This window comes from Falco peregrinus, chromosome Z (assembly GCF_023634155.1).
Source record: "Falco peregrinus isolate bFalPer1 chromosome Z, bFalPer1.pri, whole genome shotgun sequence".
NCBI classification, from domain to species: Eukaryota; Metazoa; Chordata; class Aves; order Falconiformes; family Falconidae; genus Falco; species Falco peregrinus.
In genome coordinates, this window is record NC_073739.1 from 62623540 (window position 1) to 62646707 (window position 23168).

Here is a 23168-nt window from a genome sequence, read left to right on the forward strand (position 1 = left end):
TCACAGCAGGTGGCTGGACATCTGCTTGCTGACAGGAAGGAATGAATAAATTCCTCTTTTTGCTTTGCTTGCACACACAGCTTTTACTTTTCCTATTAAACCATCACTATCTCCATCCATCTTGCTTTCCTTCTATGGCCAGCCCACCTTGAGTACTGCATTCAGCTCCGGGGCCCCCAGCATAAGAAGGACAGGGACCTGTTGTAGCAATCATCATAGATGATCTTTAAGGTTCCTTCCAACCCAAAGCATTCTATGATTCTATGATTCCTAGAACACATTCTCTTTTCCAGAGTATATTTTCATTTTCAGAAATTCCATTATGGCATTAAAATTTTTCTACAGAAATAAAATTAAAATGCCACTGACTGAAGTTTTCTAAAACATGGGTGGACATTTTTTCTGCTATCAAAGTATAAAAATACAGTAACTTCTGTATTTTCAGATTAATTTTTAAAATACTTGCAGACAGTAGTTAATTGTAACTATGTCTATGATGTATTGCCATGTCCACTCGGGCTACATTTAGCACAGAAGTAAGGAGCCAAACATGAGAGTGAAAACCTGTCTTTTCTAGAACAAACTGAGGACTAAGTTTGACCTCAAGGTACATCTTCAGACTTCAGTTACTCATTATTATCAGCATGCAGGTCACCCAGGCACACTTGTTAGGTAGGATGCTCCTATTCATTGTTTTCACATTACTGGGTGGGAATTAAAATGTACCCCACAGAATTTGGTATGTTACTTTCTTAGGAAACACTGCAATCACCAGACATATAGTTTGTCCTGTAATTTTCTTATTTGTTACCATGCACGTTTTTTAACCCAAGAATGTGCTCAGTGCCTTGTGGAAAGAAGGTTGTCAATAACTAGATGGGCAGGCTGTTCTTAGTGCCTAGGAATTGTTCTGTAAAATGAGTGCTATTAATTACTTTGTATTACAGAAATGGAACAGACAGCTGGAACTGGGGTCTCAGATTTGCCCATTCAGAATTAAACAAATATTTCTATTAATATATCTCGCAAATTCCCACACACAAATGGTACTGCATAGTTACTGAGGCTGACCTTAATTAAAGAAGAAGCAATATATGCTTCTGTGGTGGTGTGCGCTCTCTGCCCCCTGCCTGAGCCAGAACCACCAGTGGGGGTGTGATGGCTCTGTCCAGAGTACTCTGGGCTTTGGGGGACAGATGGCAACATGGTAGCCAAGGGCTGTGTCACATTAAAAAGGCAGATTTCTTTGAACCCTTTATATGTGATCAGCCTGTCAGTTTCCCAAGATGAAACATTTGTGTCTGACTAGTTTGTCTATCTGTGTTTTGACAGCCCACTGTATCGCAGGGTGATTCCACTAACATACACAGGGACCGCCACAGACAGCATCACTGAGTCAAGTCCCTTGCAACAACTACTCAAACCTCCGAAGATTTATACAAAATGAACTTCAGCTGAAGACTTCTATTATACGAAGTACGAGTTTGTGACAGAATCAAGTTCAAAGATTGCCAGTGATAATACACTGACTGTAAAATGAGCTTAAAACAACACACTTAGTAACAGCTAGCATGGGTTAGTCACAGAATCAAGTTCTTACCCAATAGGTGTTCCTATGCGGGACAAGACAGGTTCAGCCCATCGACTGATCCCAGGAGTTACGATGGAGTCTTCCCTAACTTCTCCCCTCACTTATCCACTTTTTGTACTTCACAGTACGTTGCACATTCATTGACCATACACAGGACTGGCTACAAGTGTCTCGCTTCTAATGCAGATCAGCGCGCATCCTCATACAGCACTACGGAAGCTTTCTGCTAACACGCGTGCTCCCCAAATGGGGTTTTGCCCTCTCTCGGGGGGCTATTTGAGTCAGAGGTCGCAATCTCCCACTGCCACAATTACCTCTGTCCTATTTTCAACTAATTTTCTGTTGATGTGTGGGGGTTGCAACACCTATCAGCTTGTCTCCTTTTGTGGCCAGAGCTCTCCTCACTTGAAAGCTTCTTTCTGCATAACTTAGATAACAGTGTTCTTTTCACCATCCATTGTTTGTTTCCCGTCCTTCCCAAGGCTGACTCCCTTGATTAAAAGTCCCTTCCTTCTTCACTTTCAACAACTTTAGAGAGTCAGCTTGACCTAAACTTTGTGCACACATTCGTTTAACACATAGTTAAACACTAAAACAGCATGTGATAATTCGTGAGTTTAGATAACAAGTCGCCCCCCCGCTTTGGACTTATTCCAGTTCAGGGCCAGTCCGTTTTCTCTGCATTTAGGTGGAGCTTGAGTGACTCCAGTCACACACACTTCTGTTAGGGGCTGGTGTCGCCTGCCCAGTGAGGTGTGGCAGTGCCCCAGAGGCGGGTGACTTTGGGATGGAGGTGTGCGTTGGTGTTGCAATGAGAGTGTTTCATCTAAGGAAATTACTTAATTTTAATAATTAAATAATTTAAATTTAATAATTTCTAAAAAATAAATGTAATAATTACATCTAAGAAAATAAAAACGGTCGGCTCAGCAGTGGACATCTTCTCATGTATTCTTGGTGTGACAACCGCTATGCACGTATCAGCTGCGTGGTGCCATCGAGTTCCCGTTCCCGCAGGGAGCACAGCAGAGCCCGGCCGCGGGGTCTCCGCTCCGCTCCAGCCTCCGTTACTCCCACCAGCAGGTGCTCAGACGGCAGGGTGTGTGGTTAGGGAGCCGTGGCCAGGGAGATTCCGTCCGTGCCAGCCATCCTGAAAGCCATAGCTGCATTTTACCCTAAAAACATTTCTGTAATACCATGCTTCTACTAGGTCCCAGTTTTCTCTAATTCCAACCTCCCAGCCCCCCTACCCCCCAAGTAATTTTCCCACAGGCTGTCTGGAACAGTGACCCAGATGTCTTGCAAGTATGCAAATACGTCCATAAGTCAAAAGCCCAGGGCCCACTGAGCTCTGCACTGCAGCGGGCTGCATGCCAGGATCTCCCCTCTCAAGGTTACTCTTGGAGGCTGACAGAGTCCTTGCTGCAACAGATCCTCTGGAAGTGATTAATAGCAAGCTGAACTTCGAAATCTTAGTTAAGTGATATAAAGGATTAATTGTGCATGTGTAATCCTTTAGACATAAACCACTGACCAACTCTGGGACTAGGACTGGATCCAACTGCACCTAGACTCCTCTCTGAGGAGCAGTTTAGAAAGGGAGTCCTTTCTGAACCTCACGACTGAATGGGAGGGTCTGTGTTGACAGTTTGTTTGACCTTGTCTTCTATGTAGTAAATAATCAAGTGCACCTTGCCATCAAAACTTGTTAAACCACTGTTGCATTCACCATTGAATTTCGTTAACTCACTGTTTTGTATCAATACAGTATGTTATTGCCTCTGCCTTACCACTGAGTGCATGACTCCATCTGCTTCCATGGTACTGCTCCTCCCCAAGTATTTTAAGTTTTCATATATCACATAGGAAAACATTTACTTTTGGAGTTCTTAATTTTTTGAATAATGTTTCAGATTCTGTTGCTCAAAAAGCAGTCCTAAAAAAAAACCCCAAACCTAAACCCATTAATTTCTATAGCAGTATAAAAATGCTGACAAGCCAAAATGCAAGCTCCCCGAGTGTACTGCAAAGCAATGTATCAGTACACATGCTAGTTTATAATTCATTATTCAAGTATGGATTATTAAATATGTTAAATATGTAAGGCTACAAATGCTCCAAAGCAGATATAAAAGTCCATCTTAAAAATTTATGAAGATAAAAGATGGATCACTTTATATATTAACATTATAGAGTCAGGATATCAATACAATGTGATTATGCACTAGCCCTCAACCTAATTTTATTCATAACAAATCAGTTCTGGGTAATGTCTCACACATTTCCACTGAGAATAATTACACTGCTATAGCCATTGTAAGAAACATCCATCAAGTAAAGATGATTTGCTGATAGGAAACAGTATGACTGCAAACAACCAAAACTCTTTTAACACTGGTGCATTTTCTAGCAGGATTGTTAGAATATGAAACAAATGAATAGTTAGCAAAAATCATAAGTATAACACCATGCTTTCATGTTATAGCTCAGGTGATCAGCTAACATCTCTTTACCTCCCACAACACAGTTCTCAAATACACTCCTACGCTGGCTTCAACAACCTACTGAACCCATGAGCTGATGTGGCAGAAAAGTCAATACAAAAATATTTCAGTTTTGCCTTTTTTCCCCTCTCTGAATCGGGACACTGTGGAGTCAGATGAGACGAGAGAAGTAGACAGCTGTTACCAGAATTGTATAGGAATTCCTTTTCAACCACTGTAACATGAAACCACTGCCTACATTGCCTGTTCACACCATCATTTAAACTAAAAAGATAATTAGATAGTGGCATATTTTTGCGCTGCCATGTGGTTCTGACTATGCAGGTATTTTGAACAAAGAACTACGCAAATTGCCTAGAAAGTTGTTCATAAAACTATGCTGCAATAGTGTATCATTGACATGGTGAGTCATGTACTTTCCTTGCTGCTCATGCTCCGCAAAAGTAAAACTGATTCCTGGAAAGCTCTTGCTCAGTCACAAATCCACTGCCAGTCCACCGTTCTAACAGGCCAGCATTCTTCAGACAGCTTAAACAAAGTCAACTAGTAGGAATCTTGCAGGAGGGCACGTGATTCAGGGTAGTACAAGTTTCATACCTTTTGTTCTGTCTTATGCCAAAAATCTAGCTTGGTTACCTTGTCAAAAGGAACATCCTGTAAAGTAGCAGGAACCTTGAACTCCTAGTGTGTTTCCAGAAGAATGTCCCTTAGAAGATGCATCTTGCACGAACAGGCTCTAAATCAGGAAAGGTCAGGTATTGGCATTGATAAGAAGTTTGTATTTCAGTACAATTTTTTGATGAAACAAAATTTTGACACTGGGGTTTTCTGCATAAATTTGACACTAAACACAAAAATTTCATAAACTCAAAGAAGGTCAGCATTATTGCTCTACACTAAACTAGGGGTGGTTCCTTAGGGAAATTCCTAAGATCATAGGAAAATGCAGAGGATGTTGTTGGATAAACCATGGAAATAGCTACAATTTGCTTTTTACTAGTATGTCTTAACTTACCTTTTCTTAAAAGTAGACACATAAAGCCAAAAGACATTCTCCACTCTGTGTTCCACATCCCCTCACAAGTTTCTGGCCTCTTTCTTCAACATCCAAATATAAGTGCAACTTGATAGGCACCATTCTTTGTCTCCATTTTCTACTTTTTAGATTTCACTTCTGTACACATATGAAGTCATAGCCTCTGGAGACCCTGCTCCACTTCACCCCACTCCCCTTTCTTCTTTATAGTCCAGCTTCAGAAGAAAGCACAGTAGAAGCAGGGAACAAACATGCATTTGTACTCCAGCTCCACTACCTTTTGTTCTTCCACCACCACTTGGCAGGCCTATCCAATATGGCAGGAGCATGACAAGAGAGAGCTGAAGAAAAATTTGTGTATTTCCCCTTAATTTCTTAGACTATGTGGTCTCACTTTTGGACTCAAGATTCACAGTTTGTTAGGGAACTTCCAGCTAGCTCGACATGTGCCAGGTCTTCCCTCTCCAAACACAAAGGACCCCTTAAAACTAGTATTTGGGGCACAAAGGAGCGCAGAAGGTGACGTGTGAGTTACGTTTGGGCCACAGTTTACTATTTGAGGAGTCTTGCATGTTCTATACATCATCTATATGGCAAAGGAAATACTGACATTTCTTACAGTATCCACTTTGAGCTGTAAGAATTACTTTCTTCCATTGTGCCCAAAATCCCACTTTCTGTTTTTCATGAAGAATTACTTAAACAATTGAACTCTACCTGCTCTAAATGGTGATAAAAAGCATACTGCATGGAAAAATACAGCATGTCTGTTCGCACAAAACAGGCACACCCATATTCGAAATGACAGGAGGCTGACAGAAGACAAGTAGGAAAAAACCCTTGTCTTAAGAGCAAATAAACTGAAGAAAAGATGGTAAGAAAATGCACCTGAGGCTTCAAAAAAGCAACTGCAGTGGTCCAAAGTCTTTTGATATGGTACCATATGTGTAGCACTTGGAAAGGCAAAAAGACAAACTGCCACCAAAAGCACAGGGAGAAGATTAGGCAGAGAAACTTAGGACAGATAACCAGATGCTTTAAATCTCATCTAACCAGATCACTGGATTTGTTGTAATTTAAAAAGCAGAACAAAATCTGTGTTAGAAGCCAGAGAAAAGTATATCTTTGTAGGTGATGAAGGTGATGAAATAGTGGTATAGATAAGTGAAACAGAGAATTCATATAACATGCTGATAAGAAATAAAATTCAGCAAGATCTTCCACTGCTATTGCCTGAGACAGGTTTTACAGAAGTTATCCAGAGGACGTATGAACTACAAGCCCATCTCAGCACTCTGGCTGAGCAACCACCTCCTACCACAGCTCTCCATTAAAAAGTGAGATTATATTTTACTAATAATGGATCAAGTTAATCCCAGGAGATCCTCAGCACATTCTGTCCCTACTGCAGTGGGTCACATACTGTATTTTTCAGCATTTGTTTCTAAAATTAAGTACTGCTCACACATTTTTATAAAAATAGTTTCAGTGGACTAGTTAATGCTACATACATGCTTAAGCTAAAGGGAACTAGGATACTATTAGAACAAAAGAAATCCAAATGACAAACATCCACACAGTGGTTAATACCATTCTAAATACAGATACATTCCATAGATTAACAGATTTCAATCCAGAAAGATTCATCCAGTAAAAATTCTAATGCATTATTTATATCCTCCTAAAACAGCTTACTTTTAGAAACCAGATTGGTCTGTTGTGCTGTGCTGCAGAGGGAAACAACATATTGCCACAGCAACTATAGTGTTCCCCTTTTCAGTTTTGTAGTCCCCTGTAGAAGAGATTTGATCATCCAGAAGAAATCTATTTCTGTTCAGCATTTTTTCTAATGCATAAAACCAAAATTCAGTTTGCTAGTGTATCAAAACCAGTAGTCCTCTTTACTGTAACATAGTTAACATTCTCATTTCAGTCTGGATTTTGGACCCACCGCAGGGGACTAGTACTTGACAATACAGCTGTGCCATTATGCAATCAAGAGCAACTACCAGGTCTGCCTGTATCTAATCTTCAAACAATCTCTTTACCTATCTTTTCATACAACCTTACCTGTTTTGTAGCAAATGAAATTGAGCACCAAACCCACTCAACACCTGGAAAAAATGCAATTAATAAAAACCATACACCTGAAATGCTGCATTTTCTGGTTTGCTATTTTTGAATCCTATTTTTCCAATGTTGTCAATAAAATAAACAAGTAATTCGCTAAACTATAGAAAACCTACCAACTCTGCTGCTAACAGGGAAGAATATACTTAATACTATATACTTCTGTAAAGAATAATATTAAGTCTCTGTGATCTTACCTGTTATGCTAAGTTATATGGTATGCATCAGACTTGAGGAATATAAGCAAATTAATCTGACTAAAGAACAGCAGGTCCTTTCTAGGACATGCTGCTTCTGGATTTGCCACTGCTGGCAGGTCTACTGCTGTGGGTCTTGGTTTCCACAGATTTTTGTTTTATAACTGGTATTTTTTTCCCTTTTGCAAAGTTCACGTACAACATTTCCCACATTAGAGCACTTAAGAGTCTGCTATATTTACCCACCTTCCTAAAATTTCCTAAATATGAGCAATTACCTGAAGATAAAAGTTACCACACCATAAATTGTGGCTGAAATGAATAAAAAGGTTAAAACATATTGAGGAAACTCACAAAAAGGCAAGAATGGAAGTTTTTTCCCATATGGATAACTGGCACCTGGTTTCTACCTTTTTCCAGAATCTCAGATGTAATGTTTTGTTCTAATCATACATGCCTTTTTTTTTTTTTTTTTTTTTGGTAACAAACCTTCTGTTATATTCAATTGGAAAACAGAATGCTCAAAATAATCTACTCTTTCCAATTCAGGGAGCTCACCACATGTAATACTCCACATTGCACTGTTTTGTTCACCACTTAACGCTTCTTCCTACCATGTCTGCAGTCAAGCCCTATTTCATGTTTTAATGAATGATTTTTGCTCTGTTTCTTATGAATTAAATAGCTTTCTATGACTTCTTTTCTTAACTTGTGGATTGCTTTGCATGAAAACTAGTAAGACAAGGATAGTAGTGGAGTAGGCACACAGTAGGAGTTAGAATTTTGTTACTCCAGTAAAGTGCATTTCACAGTTGCACCATAATTCTAGCTCTCCTCTTCCTGACATACTAATTTTAACCTGCAAATGGAACTGAGATATTCTAAATTAAATGTATTTGTATCTTCTAATTTTACTTTTTTAAAAAGTCCATGGAATTGTTTTTTCTTACCCCATTTTTTTTGTTAAGACACTTCTTCATTTTCTATACAGCTTTTACCAAACTATGAATTACAATTTTTGCACTTATGGAAGAATTAGAGAATCATCTTTCTCTACCAGTTGCTTCCCCAGTCTCCCTTACCTAAGATCCCATTTTAGTTCTCAAGTTGCTAGTTAATTATTTGCAATTTGCTTCAGAATCTCTATTAGCAGTGCACTTCAGCAAAAAGTCTAAATCACAAACCAATACTTGAAAGAGTCTTTAAAAACTACTGAACAAAATATAAATTAAATAGATAATGCCATTAAAAGTTGGGAAAAGCATAGAATAATTTATTTCTTTGAGTAAGTGTCCATAATGTCAAATATGTGTTTGATTCTACATACTTTTACTAATCATAAAAAATTCTTCAGTGAAAGTAGTGCAAGCTCTCCTCACTCTGTACATAGAAGAAAATGAGATTACAAAATACGAAACAAGATCACTTAAAATTTTTCAATTTTTTGACCTACAAAAGATTAAGATTTTATTACCCTTTTGTCAAACTGTTGGACTTCTTTTATAAAGACCAGGAGAAGGAAGCATTACTTAGTGAAGATGAATATGTTTATTTCTGACTAATGGCATTTTCAAAAATGTGAGATTATTAATGAATCAGAATGTTTCTTTTCTTCATATTCACTATTTCCAAATGTTTTCTTGTTCATACTCCAATTTCCAGTCTTTAGAAATAACACATCAAATCTCCTAATGCTCAAATGAAAGGTAAAATAATTTTAATTAGGAACTTGATTGCAAATTACTAACAATGGGAACTGACACCTTCATAAATGTAACATCTTCATAAAAAGCAGATACACTCTTGAAAGAAAATCAGAAAAGAAAAAAAAATGCCATACCTTCCATCCCCCATAATCCTAGACTGTATTCAACATGAAACACCTTTTCAGCTAAGTCATCTATAAAGGAAACTTTTCCCTTCTGATATGTAATAACTTTAATTTAGGTGTTGATAGAATGCATTAAGGAAGCACATGATATCAGAAAAAGCACTGTACCAAATAAAAACTTGGCGACAGGTAGTTTTAAAAAATCTGTTGTCACCGTTTTACAGCCATAAGGGTGTTAGATCATAACATAGGAAACTTTTGTTTTATTTAACTTATTGGCATAAGCTTGTACTTTGGATGTGAAAGAGATGTTCCCATGCCCAAAAGACTGACAGCTTCCTCAGCTGTAACAGTAGATGTTATCTTTCCTTACTTTTAATTCTGAAATGCAGTTACCATACAGCATCTCCTCAGCATTTTGAGTATATATAATTCATTTCACTAATTCGCTACTTTAATTTTGCCATTTCCTTCTAGAATCACTGTTTGCTTACCAACTTCAGAAACAGTAAGTTTGTATGAAATCTATGTATATATCTTTTTGATGCATACAGTGACTTCTACTTCTCAGCGACTGCCTGAAGTTTTACCTAAAGTATTTGAAGAAATGTAAAAAAAAAAAAAAATTAAGTCTTTTCAGATAGCATTATTTTCTCTCAAATGAAAACATGAAGGAAAAAAATAATCATTGAATTTGGATACTGTAAAATTTAAGAGGGCTCATGGATGAGAAACATTCATAGATACACTGACCACTTACAAGCATGAATAAATATTTCTTTTAAAAAAAAGACTGGGATCTTAAATTCTCCCAGATGTTAGGAATTTCTGTTCTCCTGAGAAAAATTATTTTTTAATTTGAAGAAACATGCCCTACACTCTACTTAAATCCCCATGCAAGCAGCATTTAATTTAACTCGGTTTATATGTATTCAGAGAGTTTAGTATCATGAAAACCAATTAGAAATATAAAACTTACTCAAATTCTTAGTCACTGAGTCAATAACAATTTCTAGAAGTGAAGGACTGCAGGCCTGGAGCACAAGATTCTACAAGATTTATAACAACCCATTCTTTTCATATGTAAATTCTCGTCTTAAACTCCCTACTTACTGTGCATTTGATGCGGTCCTTCTGGTAACACACAGCAAATCTCATAAATATGAAACTACTCATATTCTTGTTCAAACCATTGTTGAACTTTGATTTTTATCTGCCACAAGTTATGTTATCTAACTGCAATTTAGTCTGCTCTTCACTCTATCTGTGAAATAAGAATCCATGCTGAAATTATGGGAGGCACCTAACTGACCACCACTGCAACCTACCTCCATGAATGGGTCATCGTTTTTCTTAGCTGAGGGACAGCAGGTCTTAGAAATTGTTACAATCTAAGTTGTCTGTGGGATTCCAGAAAACCTAAAATAACAGTTTCTAATACTTTCAGTTTATACAAGAAAAAAGCATACAGTATTTCTATAGCTATAAGCTGTTCATCAATATTTTCTTGGAATGGCAATCTATATAAGCTTTGAACAGCAGCAATGTTATTTATTTAAAAAAAACTCACTTTTTTTGGTAGATCATCAACAATAAAATATAAACTTATTTCACTGGACTTAGTTTCTTTTCTGTGTTTCTTTTGTCCAGCAAGATACAATAACTGCGAGGATGGGTCAGGATCTTGCCCGTGGCATGGCATATTACCCTGGCTGTTGAATCTTAGGGTTGTAGCACTACCAGTACAACATTACTATTTCAGGTAGAGGTGGCTGCATTTGGAGACTGTGTGACTGGAGATTGTGTCTAGGATGCTGGAAAAGCACCAAAAAAAAAATATCAGTGAAAACCACTGCCTCTTCTTAGCCACTAAAGGTGGCCTGATATATGACATAGCAGATTATCCCTTCATTTGCAAGATGGGCACTTAATGCACAACAGCTCATGGACTTCTGCTCTGCTGAGATTATTCTACAGTATCTGTACATTCTGAAATTCATCTGTATCTCACTTAAATGAAGGAATATATTCACACCAGAGCCAACTATTTTGGCCTTCTGTAAAGCTGTATTATGGCAGTGTAGCTCCACTATATTCTAGTCTATATATTCTAACTTCAAGATGATCATAAAAAAATTGAGACTATATACAGATACACTGAGACAATCCTGATGTTATATTTATCCAGTAGCTCCCTGAGTAATTTTCCCTCCTTGCCAATATATGTGTGAAATTTTAAGTCTTTTACAATACAATCCATGACAGAAGGCAAGCAGAATTTCTTTCTGATAAACTTACCTGGCAAATTTGCAAGGTTGTTTATCCCACTGGTTATCATTAACACTCAGTTGTGTAAAAGACATACCAAACAGTAGGAAAGGACAGGTCAGACAATGCCCTCAAAAGCTGTAATCACAAATAACAGCATGAAAAGACTGCAGCTAAATGTAATTAAAGTCTAAAGTGCTAGGGTTTGAAGGCTTGCAACAGGAGCTCCAGATGCACCTCACAAACCAGTAGCTTCTGTGTGCTATTTCCCTCAGGTACAACTTCCACAGAAACCACAACTGCAATTTAACAAAGGTACATCAAGCATTTGGATATGAATCCATCATCGTTAGTACCTTCTTGTTAATCCAGTTTATAATCAGTGACAGAATTAATCTCCTAATTACAAAAGTCACCATGTAGTAACAAAGCAGAAGCAAAGACAGACAAGCTTTGACTCAGAAGTTTGTCATGCCTCAGTTTTCTCCCCTCCTTGTGTCAGCTAGTTAAAAAAGATTCTGCTTCTTATTTCTAACTGTGTAGCCCTGTAATGCAGTGCTGCTGCTGCCAGCATCAGCCACGAGCTGTGTATGGAACTCGTGACACCTCTGGGCTGATGCTGACCGCGCTTGCTCTGGCTGAACTTCCCTTGCCCTGCCTGCCGCTTGGTTTTCCTCCATTGAGCTGTGACAGCAATTTCTCTAACTGACCAGATGTGTGTGGCTGGTTTGTCTTACTTTTTTTACCTTTCTATGGTGCAACCATTGTCAGCAGTTATTCCATGTAGAATGAGATATTTATAACTAATATAATGACGTAGTATAAAGAAATATGGGCCCGCTGAGGATAGCTGAGGTCTTCAGAACTGGAGACCCACAACACAGTGCAGAGGAGTTCAGGCACGGGATCACATGGGATGGGGCACTGGGATGGCACTAGAGACCGCAGCAGCTATGGGCAACTTCCTAGGGGTCTGTTAAAAGAAATGCAGACTTGGGCCGAGACAGAATTGTTCATAAGGGTAACAAACAAAGAAGAAACTGTCTCTCACACACATGAAAGACACCACATAAGGTAGTTTGGATGGAGCTTAAAGCTGCAGACCAGTGAAGAAAGAGCAAAGGTATAAAAGTGTGTTACCAAACATAAAAACGACCTCAAGTGGATTCTGGAGTAAACAAAAAGAAACCATCAACGTGAACACCCTATTGCTCCCAGTGAAAGAGATGCTGGCAAGCCACAGTAACACCCACCACCACCAGACCCCAAGGTCTGCCGCCAGCCTGCAGACCTTGATGCGCAGCACAGGCACAACCGCAGGAACCAGGAGGAACAAATGAGTGCATGTAACAGCCTCAGTGAGAGTATTATTCCTTCTTTTTTCTTTAACAATTAAGTCTGGACTAACAATAATCACAGGCTTAAGTTCTGAGTTAGATGAAGAATGAATTCTTGGCTTTATATACACAATTTGTGTTTCCTCTTTGCTTACTGTCCTGGTTTCAGCTGAGATGGGGTTAATTACTCTCTTAGGAGCTAGTGTGGTGCTGTGTTTTGGCTTTGGTGGGAGACTATTCAGTTCCTCAGGCCTGTTAGTGAAAAGGCTGGAGAGGCACAAGGAACGGGGAGGGGACATAGCCAGGCTGGCTGACCCCAACTAGCCAAAGGGGTATCCCATACCATGGGGCGTCACTCCTGGTATATATACCGGGGGGGCTGGCCAGGCTGGGCAGGTCATTGCTCAGGGACTGTCCGAGCATCGGTCAGCCGGTGGTGAGCAGCTGCACCGTGCACCGTGTGTTCCTTTCTTCCTTTCCCTCTGGATTTTATTCTTTCCCTCCCCCTTTTCATTATAACTGTTATTGTCACCATTGCTATTATTATTCTTTCATTTTTATTGCTTCAACTATTAAATTGTTCTTCTCTCAACCCTCGAGCTTTACACTCCTTTCCAACTCTCCTCCCCAACCCTCTGGGTGAGGGGGAGTGAGCGGGCGGCTGCGTGGTACTTCATTACCAGCCAGGGTTAAACCATGATACCCATGAACAAGATGTGAGTGTAACACCCTGCACCCTTGCTGCTCTGTGGATTTTAAACCATTAACGCTATAGCACTATCAGTGCAATACTACTATTTCAGAACAAGTAAAACACTAATGCATCAGGCCAGGGACTGTGAACTCTGCAACTGCATGTTAACACAGAAGCACTTCAGTCTTCTTTAGCTCAGTTTTACTGAACTTTAACATAAATGCAACCAGTTAAATATAGGACTTAAAAATTGGTATGTTATTTTGAGATCTTATCCAGACGAGGAGTGGTTTTGAACACTGAAAGAAGTTTCTACCTTTCCCAAGTTGGCAAGGTTTGTATTAATATTTGATCTTCATTTCTCTTGGAGTCACTTGAGGAAGTCAATGAGAAAGCTGGTGTAGATACAGCATGAGCAGCACAGAGTCAAAATGCTCTCCCACAATTGCATCCTTCAGGCTTAATTCTGAAGATTCACAGCTAGTCTGCAACTATTACTTCATATTAAATCCACAGTCTTTTGGTACAAATCTCTGCGTATGGGACTATGACTACCCCCTCTTCCTCTCTGCTTACTTTAAGCAGCTTCTCCAGGGCCTCATACTTCCCTATCAAAGCTCACAATTGAGACCTTGTAGTTACTGCTTGCCTCCTCCAGCTGCGATTTCATTTCCCTTCCTTCTCTTCCTGCTTTACTTTGATACTAACACTAACTAATGGTTTTAGCTTTCCAGCAGCCAGCTGAGGAATCTATATACAGCCCGAGTATAATTATTGTTATGAGTACCATCATAGAAAGAGTGACTGAAATCCAAGTACCTAAACACATAATGAGACACCTGAAGGATTCACAATTTAAATACAAATATGCCAGTGCAAGAAAAAGAATTATAAACCAATGTATACATGAACAAGAGACAAGCACAGATTAAGCAAACTAAGATCTTAAGTTAAAACCTTTGAAGCCTAGCACCTTCATTATGGACTGACAGTTGCTAGAGAACATCAGTATGGACTTGAAAACTTCAGACTGCAGGGTAAGGTAACAGCATCTGACAGTGTGGATAAACAATGCAGTATCTCACCCACCTGTTCATCCTGAGTTCAGATTAATACTGGGAGCATGAAAGCAAACTCACTTCATGGAAACTGACCACTAGTCACCTTTGTAAGACAAAACTTTCATGTTTTAAAAAAGATATAAAAGAACCGGTGATGTGTCAAGTTATAAAATGAAGCAAAAAGACCAATAATATTTTTTTCTGGCGGATCAGGATCGTTTCCAAGAGGATACTGCAATTTAAAAGCTGGCTACATAGTCTTCCTCTATGTAAAATGATTGTGAAGAGAAATGAAATAAAACTGGAGGAGCCACAAATGGTATCTCTGTCTAAGATCTTTTAGAAAATTATTATCAGCTTCAGACACCAACAAACAACGCAAATGTATAACAAGATGTACATAAAAGGGAATTTATAACAGAAATACTTCATTTTCTTAGCTATAGCAACAGGAACAAGAACCATTATTAATACTGGCAATCCCTAGACTTAAGTAGTTATTATCATACCCTTACACTATACCAGAGACCTAAAAATCCCGCATGCACACTCACACACGCACAAAATGCAAGTATCCAGCTCACCAGCATTCAGAGCTCTCCCTTGTATAGCAGAGGAAGCTTGGGTCCCTCTACTGTCAGCAGGCTAGCTCAGTCCTGCACCTGCACCACAGAGCCTGCACCAGTGCAGCCCTCGGGGGCAAGCGCGGGTCAGGAGCTCACAGAATCGCTCCTATTCAGTATCCAAGGCTTATACACTTCAGCTTAATAACAGAGGGCACTCTGCCGCAACACCACACTTAGGGGCACGGTTTGGCTTACTGCAAGACAGAAAAAACGTCTGACAGATAAAAGTTATCACATTACAAAATAAACTTTGTGAAGCAGCCTATGCATTTACAAAGAAATTCCAAAGTCTGAACAGGTCTGTTGTCTCCAGAAAAGCTTTAATTATACATAAAAATGAGATGCACAGTACCTTTAACAGAGACAGCTTAGAAGAGATTCACCTCATATCAGGGTTCTGTTGTGCTAGAAGTGCTTCTTAAAACAACACTTATATTAAATACTTCCCGTTGTCATTTATCAAAAATCTCATTCCATTCACTCAGAGGCTTATGCTTTTTTCTTTCTGAAGTTCTATCATCTGATTACTTAAGCATATGTGCTAAGTATGCTGGAAATCACAGTTAAAAAGTACCAAAGATCAACTTCCTATTCTAAATACCACTGTAGCAAATGCACAATTTTACAAGAAGGGTTGTCAGAATGCTGAAGAAAAAGGATGGCAAGTGAAATCTGCAGGAAAGGGGAGGATATCTAGACTGACACACAAGATGGGAGAAGCCACAAAAAGGAGTGCGTGGCAGAGGAGCACCCCCTTCTGCGACATGTCAGACTGTACAGAGTATGTGATTTTCTAGATCCACATTTTCCTAAGAAGATACCACAGTGATGGCAAACATGGCTGCACTAGACACACATACTGCTTGACACGGAGTCTGAGAAGTAGACTGTTTAAATATTCCATGCCTCAATCACAGACTTTCACCAAAGTTAGAGAAATCAATGCAAAACCAAAATATCTTCCCATCGGAACTACTATTCGAAACTATATGATTTATAAGATTTATTTTCCATACTAATTTTTTTTTTACTTTTTTTTAACCCTATGTTTACTGATTAGACAGATAACGTTTTGATATATATACATCATCTGCTATATTAAAAGTAATGTAGGAATTGGTTAAGAATTGTTTAACAAAAAAGATCTGAAAGTATACTTTTCTTTCTTAGCTACCACAAATTTGGAAAATTTATACAACATTTTATTCTTGAAAGTAATATCTAACAAAGCGTAAAGTACCTTGAGAGACTGCAGACAACACAACTCTGCACATGACAGAATCACAGGGTGGTCAGGGTTGGAAGGGACCTCTGGAGATCACCTAGTCCAACCCCCTGCTAAAGCAGGTTCACCTAGACTGGGTCGCACAGTATCACATCCAGGTGGGTTTTGCATGTCTCCAGAGAAGGAGACTCCACAGCCTCTCTGGGCAGCCTGTTCCAGTGCTCGCTCACCCTCCAAGTAAAGAATTTCTGCCTCATATTCCAGGTGGAACTTCCTCTGTTGCGGTTTGTACCCGTTGCCCCTTGTCCTGTCACTGGGCACCACTGAAAAGAGCCTGGCCCCAGCACCATGAAGCTTACCCTTAAAATATTTGTAGACATTGATAAGATCCCCCCCCAGTCTCCTCCAGGCTAAGCAGGCCCAGGTCCCCCAGCCTTTCCTCAGAAGGGAGATGCTCCCTCCATACAGGGCATGTCTGTAGCCCTCGATGGACCCTCTCCAGTAGTTGCCTGTCCCTCTTGAACTGGGGAGCCCAGAACTGGACACAGCACTCCAAATACGGCCTCACCAGGGCAGAGCAGAGGGGGAGGATCACCTCCCTCGACCTGCTGGCCACGCTACTCCTGATCCCCCCACGATCCCACTGGCCGCCTTGGCCACCAGGACACACTGCTGGCTCATGGGCACCTTGCTGTGCTCCAGCACTCCCAGGCCCTTCTCCGCAGAGCTGCCTTCCAGCAGGTCAGCCCCAGCCTGTGCTGGTGCGTGGGGTTGTCCCTCCCCAGGTGCAGGACCCTACACTTGCCTCTGCTGAACTCCATCAGGTTCCTCCCCACCCAACTCTCCAGCCTGTCCAGGTCTCGCTGAATGGCAGCGCAGCCTGCTGGGGTATCAGTCCCTGCTCCCAGCTCTGTATCATCAGCAAACCTGCCGAGGGGACACTCAGTCCCTTCATCCAGCTCACTGATGAGTAAGTTGACCAGGACTGGACCCAGTACTGACCCCTGGGGAACACTGTGAGCTACAGGCCTCCAGCCAGACTCTGTGCCGCTGCTCACAACCCTCTGAGCTCTGAGTTCAGCCAGTTCTGCATCCACCTCTCTGTCCACTCATCCAAACCACACTGCGTGAGCTTACCTATGAGGATGTTATGGGAGAAAGTGCCAAAAGCCTTGCTGAAGGTAGACAACATCCACCGCTCTCCCCTCATCGACCCAGCCAGTCATTCCACCATAGAAGGCTATCAGATTGGTCAGGCATGATTTCCCTTTGGTGAAGAACCTGTGTAGACTACACCTGATAACCTGTTTTTCTTCCGCATGCTACAAGATGAACTCCAGGAGTAGCTGTTCTATCACCTTTTCAGGGATGGAGGTGAGGCTGACTGGCCTGTAGCTTCTTCCTGGGTCCCCCTTCCTGCTCTTTTTGGAAGACTGAAGTGACACTGGGTTTCCTCTGGTCCTCCGGCACCTCTGCTGTCCTCCATGACCTTCCAAAGACGATGGAGAGTGGCTTAGCAGCAACATCTGCCAGCTCCCTCAGCACTCAGCAGTGCATCCCATCAGGGCCCATGGACTTGGGGGTGTCAAGTTTGCCTAAATGACCTCTAACCTGATCCTCCTCAACCAAGAGGAAGTGTTCCTTTCTCCAGACTTTCTCTCTTGCTTCCAGGGTCTGGGATTTCTGGCGGCAAGTCTGGGCAGTGAAGACTGAAGCAAACAAGGCGTTCAGCAACTCAGTCTCCTCTGTGTCCTTCATTACCAGGGCACCCACCTCATTCGGCAGCAGGCCTGCATTTTCCCTGCTCTTCCTTTTTTTACTGATGTACTCAAGGAAGCACTTGATGTCCTTTGCCAGATTTATTTCCAAAGGGACCTCAGCTTTCCTTGTCACCTCCCTGCAATTTCTGACAGTGCTCCTATATGCATCCCAAGTGGCCTGTCCCTTTTTCCACATTCCATAAACCTCCTTCTTCCGTTTGAGCTTTGCCAGAAGCATCTTGCTTATCTGTGCAGGCCTCCTGGCCCTTTGCTTGATTCCTTACTCATAGGGATGCACCGATCTTGAGCTTGGAGGAACTGATGCTTGAATATCAGCCAGCTCTCTTAGACGACCCCCATCCTCCTTCTACAGCCCTAACCCATGGGATTCCTCCAAGCAGGTCCTTGAAGAGGCTAAAGTTAGCTCTCCTGAAGTCCAGGGTTGCAATCCTACTTACTGCCCTGCTTCCTCCATGCAGGATCCTGAACTCCACCATCCCATGGTCACTGCAGCCAAGGCTGCCCCCAACCCTCACATCCTCCATCAGTCCTTCTCGGTTTCTTAGTACAAGGTCCAAATGCTCATATATACTATTATTTTGCACCATCATTTCATTTCATAGAAACAATGATGCCTGGAATTTTAAAATGCACTTTAGGGACTCAGACACCTAAGAATCTTTAGACTTACTAGAAAACAAGTATTCAATACTCTGACTTTCAGATCTTGTAAAGGTTTTTTACTCTCAGTTTCAGAGAAGCATTTTACAAAATATCACAATGCCAGTTTACATCTTACTTTAAACAAAACAAAAAAGAACCTTCCCAAAGTTGAACGAATGTATTTACACTGTATTCAAAAGTCTCGTATGTCCCAGACCCATCACATTTTCAAGCTGGTTCTTACATTTAATAGAGAGAGTGTCCTGGTTTCAGCTGGGATAGAGTTAATTTTCTTCTTAGTAGCTGGCGCAGTGCTGTGTTTTGGCTATGATGTGAGAACAATGTTGATGGCACACTGATGGTTTTAGCTGTTGCTGGGTGATGTTTTTACTTAATCAACGACTTTTCAGTTCCTTGGGCCCTGCCGGCCAGAGGGCTGGAGGGGGACAGGAAATTAGGAGGGGACACAGCCAGGACAGGTGACCCGAACTAGCCAAAGGGACATTCCATACCATATGATGTCATGCTGAGTATATAAACTGGGGGAAGAAGAAGGCAGGGGGGGACATTTGGCATTATGGTGTTTGTCTTCCCGAGTAACCGTCACGCGTGATGGAGCCCGGCTTCCCTGGGGATGGCCGAACCCCTGCCTGCCCGTGGGGAGTGGTGAGTGAATTCCTTATTTTGCTTTGCTTGCATGCATGGGTTTTGCTTTACCTACTAAATTGTTCTTATTTCAACCCTCGAGTTCTACATGTCTTTCTGATTCTTCTCCCCATCCCTCTGGATGAGTGGGGAGTGAGTGAGTGGCTGCGTGGTGCCTGGCTGCCGGCTAGGGTTAAACCATGACAGCCTCTGTGTATGTATCTCTATCTGTATTCAGGGCTCTGCTTCCAATCTGTACTATATTCTAAAGGCTGTCTTGATTGTATGTAAGAAAGAGGTTGAAGTCACTTGGTGCCTGACCGGAGTGGAACTGTATAACCACAGCAGAAAATATCAAGGATTAAAATCATATAGGTACAAAGGACTAACAAATGATCCATACATGAACTGTTGGTCCTATATATCATATTGCACTTAAATGCAAAGCAATGAAAAGAATTTAGTATCTAACCTAAACATAGTCCATTCAAATAACCTTAGTGTTTCTCAGTCAGGCATAAATATAAATTAGATTTGGCTACTATAAAATAGAAAGCATCACATTAAAAATAAATATCTGTGAAATAAGGTTTACATGAGCTTTACATGTCACTACAGTTAATCTATGGAATATTCTAAGATTATCACAAGGACACACCTACCCAAAGCAAGAATGATTTCTTGAGTACATACTCCTTTTCTGATGAGAATTAGTATGTTTGTTCTTGCTGGCCACACAGTATTTTGTAGCAGGAATTTTATGATGGGAAATTTTCTTTTAAAGGCACTTGTCATTAGTTTTTCTACTGAAATTCATAGCAAAAAACCCGTTTTACTCATTTTAAGATATATTCCTGGTCTTTCTCCCTTGTCTCCCAACAAAAATTGCATGACTATGGTCTTTAATTCTGTTTTGCTTTAGACGGTTTGAAGAAGGAAACCATGGCTGTATAATCGGTAAGAACATGTAACATTGCTCTCAGATTTGTAGAAAAAATATTAACCTACTAAAAACCATATTTTAAATTGCAACAATCAATTCTTTACTCAAACAAAAATATTTGTGTTACAATAAATAGTAAATGCAAACATCTTTTAAAGCATAAATATTTCTTAACCGTAAAGTTAACTCAAAATGCTGTTACTTAAAAGTCAGGAAATCTTGAAATGCTGGACTTTCTCATTTAAAACATTTGAATGGTTCATTTTCTAAATCACACTGATTAAACTTTTCTGTATTTTTTCCCATTTCAAATGTATTATTACGTCATAAAACAGTAAGAAGGCCAACAGAAAATTGTTATATATACCCCCTAGGTTTGACTTTACACAGAAAAAACCTGACTGGGTTGAATTAGAAAAACTACACGTAGGAAGAGGTCATAAATCCTTGCTTGCAAGATACATGACTCTACACAGTACCATGTTAAACCAGTGTTAAAAGACAGCATAAAAAAAGTCAGAATGATTTATAAAAGACAAAGTTTTTTTTTTAAAAGTAGCACAAAGTAATTTTAAACACCTACTTGCATCTGTGGCCACCGTTCTTGCCTTCTTTGTTTCTTTCTCAAGGTTTTCAATTTGTTTCTTTCGCTCTTACTCAGCTTTTGGTTGAAAGAAATACTCAAAGGCTGCACAAGACCAACAGATGTGATGTATTGTTCCTCTTCTACAGCACCTGTAGGTGACCCATCAGCAATGGCACTCCCAGAAGACTGTCCAGTAGCTTCAAAATCACGCTCACTTTCTGTTTCTTTATGTAGTAATGCGGTAAAGGAAGTAACTTGAAACCTTTTTTGTAGTCTGTCAGCACTGGAACTACATAGATCCTGAAAAGAATTACCATCTTTCCTATTGGACTCTAACTGCAAGCCACTTTGTGTGTAAACAGGTAGATTTTCATTTTGGCCATGGTAAATAGTTCCCATACTGCAAGTTTCATAGAACGCAGGTGGCAAAACAAGTCTCTCTCTGATATTTAAATCCAAACTATGTGATCTTCTGTGAAAAGGTTTTACAGCACATGAATCATCCATAGGATATAAAGCAGAAATATTTCTTTTTTGATTTAATGCCTTTAAAGGAAGTTTTTTACTTTTCATCTCAAAACTGGGAGCTCTTACTTCTAGACAGAGTGCTTCTGTTAATCTTCCAGTACCAATATTACTTCTGGCTATGTATGAAAGCCTTTGATTTTTTACTTCCAGAGTTGCAGTTACCGCTTCATGGCAGGTATCCTTGCTAAAACCAGACTGAATTTTGAGAAGAGGTAAGCATTTTCCTGATGATTTTGCCAGTTTAACAGAGAAATCTGGCTGATAGTCAATCTGACTTTTGCAGAAATATATATTTACTAACTGTCCACCCGAACATTTTGTGTGGCAAACAAAGTTAAAGCCCCCTAAGCAGGCCTCACAGAATGGACAGCGCAGTTTTCCAATTGTCCACTGTGCCTATTGATAAGAAAAAAAAAATAGCCAATGCATTCATTGTAAATAAATGATTAAAAAATCATTACTAGTTACTTTTCTCCTTTAATCAAAGGGTTTACTTTTTGTTTTTCAAACATAATTACAGAGATTTCACAGCAGAAAGAAAATAAACCATAAATAATGTTATGGTCAAAACTCTGCTTGCTGCAGTGATAACTAATTCTAGGAAATCTAGAACACACATTTCAAAACGTAGAGGCTTTGAAATATGTTTACAATTTGGCCATAGAATAATGCTGCAATACTAATGAAAACATTAGATTGTTTAAAGCAGTGAAATCATTTACCATGTTAATCTGGAATTGGCAAGCTGTTTCTCAGCTGAGTTTTCTGAGTGCTGATACATTTCCTGCATACTAAGTAAGTAAAGTGGAAGGAGGTTTCTTACAAGAGAATACAGCTTTTTACTTTGCTTAGCCCATGAAAGCTTGAAATTGTACTTGTATTTTGGTATATGTAGTATTACAACATAAGCTGTGTGCAGATACCATGACAAATCCTTAATTATCTATATGGAGACAGTTCTTTTCATTATTTGTAATTCTGTGACTTTTATTTCAATCCTAAAGGCACTTTTTCAGAAGAAATTATGTATTAAAGATCTATAAACACCTATGTATTTGCACAAATATTAGTATTTTCAGTAAATATATTCATCTGTCAGCAGAAAGATTTTTGAGGATTAAAATTATGCAAGTGTGTGTAAGATCAAAGCCCAGACAAGAAACATTTTCAACTCCAGTCACACATTACTCACTCTTGAGCCTGATGTGGGGTTGAGCCGTGAATACAGAAGCCGCCCAAGATTTCTAGCTAAAGCATTGCTTTCAGTTGCAAATGCCTTTCAGGGTACTTTGGGAAGATGATTCTGTGACTGACGCTCATCTGACTGAAAGCTTCAGAAAGTTTCAGTAAAACCAATTTTACAGTTTCAAGAAAAAAACCCAAAAACTTGTGTGGAAAGAAAAGGTTATTTTTCACATGCAATACTAGAAGTAGTTCTGGAAACACTTTGAGTAACTTACTCCTCCTGCCTTGTGGGTTAAAACCTCAAAATTTCATGAAGTATCAAAGACATGACTTTCATTGCACCTATGAGAATCTGTTT

General features: G+C 39.9%; 1 protein-coding gene across 2 annotated transcripts in view; it reads right to left on the reverse strand.

Moving 5' to 3' along the window:
* The window catches only part of RNF180 (ring finger protein 180), a 76537-nt gene that overhangs the window by 40957 nt on the left and 12412 nt on the right, over positions 1-23168 (reverse strand). For both annotated transcript variants that reach the window (XM_055791376.1, XM_055791375.1), the window contains exon 4: positions 21095-22021. In XM_055791376.1, coding sequence (XP_055647351.1) covers positions 21095-22021 — 927 coding nt within the window. The remainder of the gene's footprint in view (positions 1-21094; positions 22022-23168) is intronic.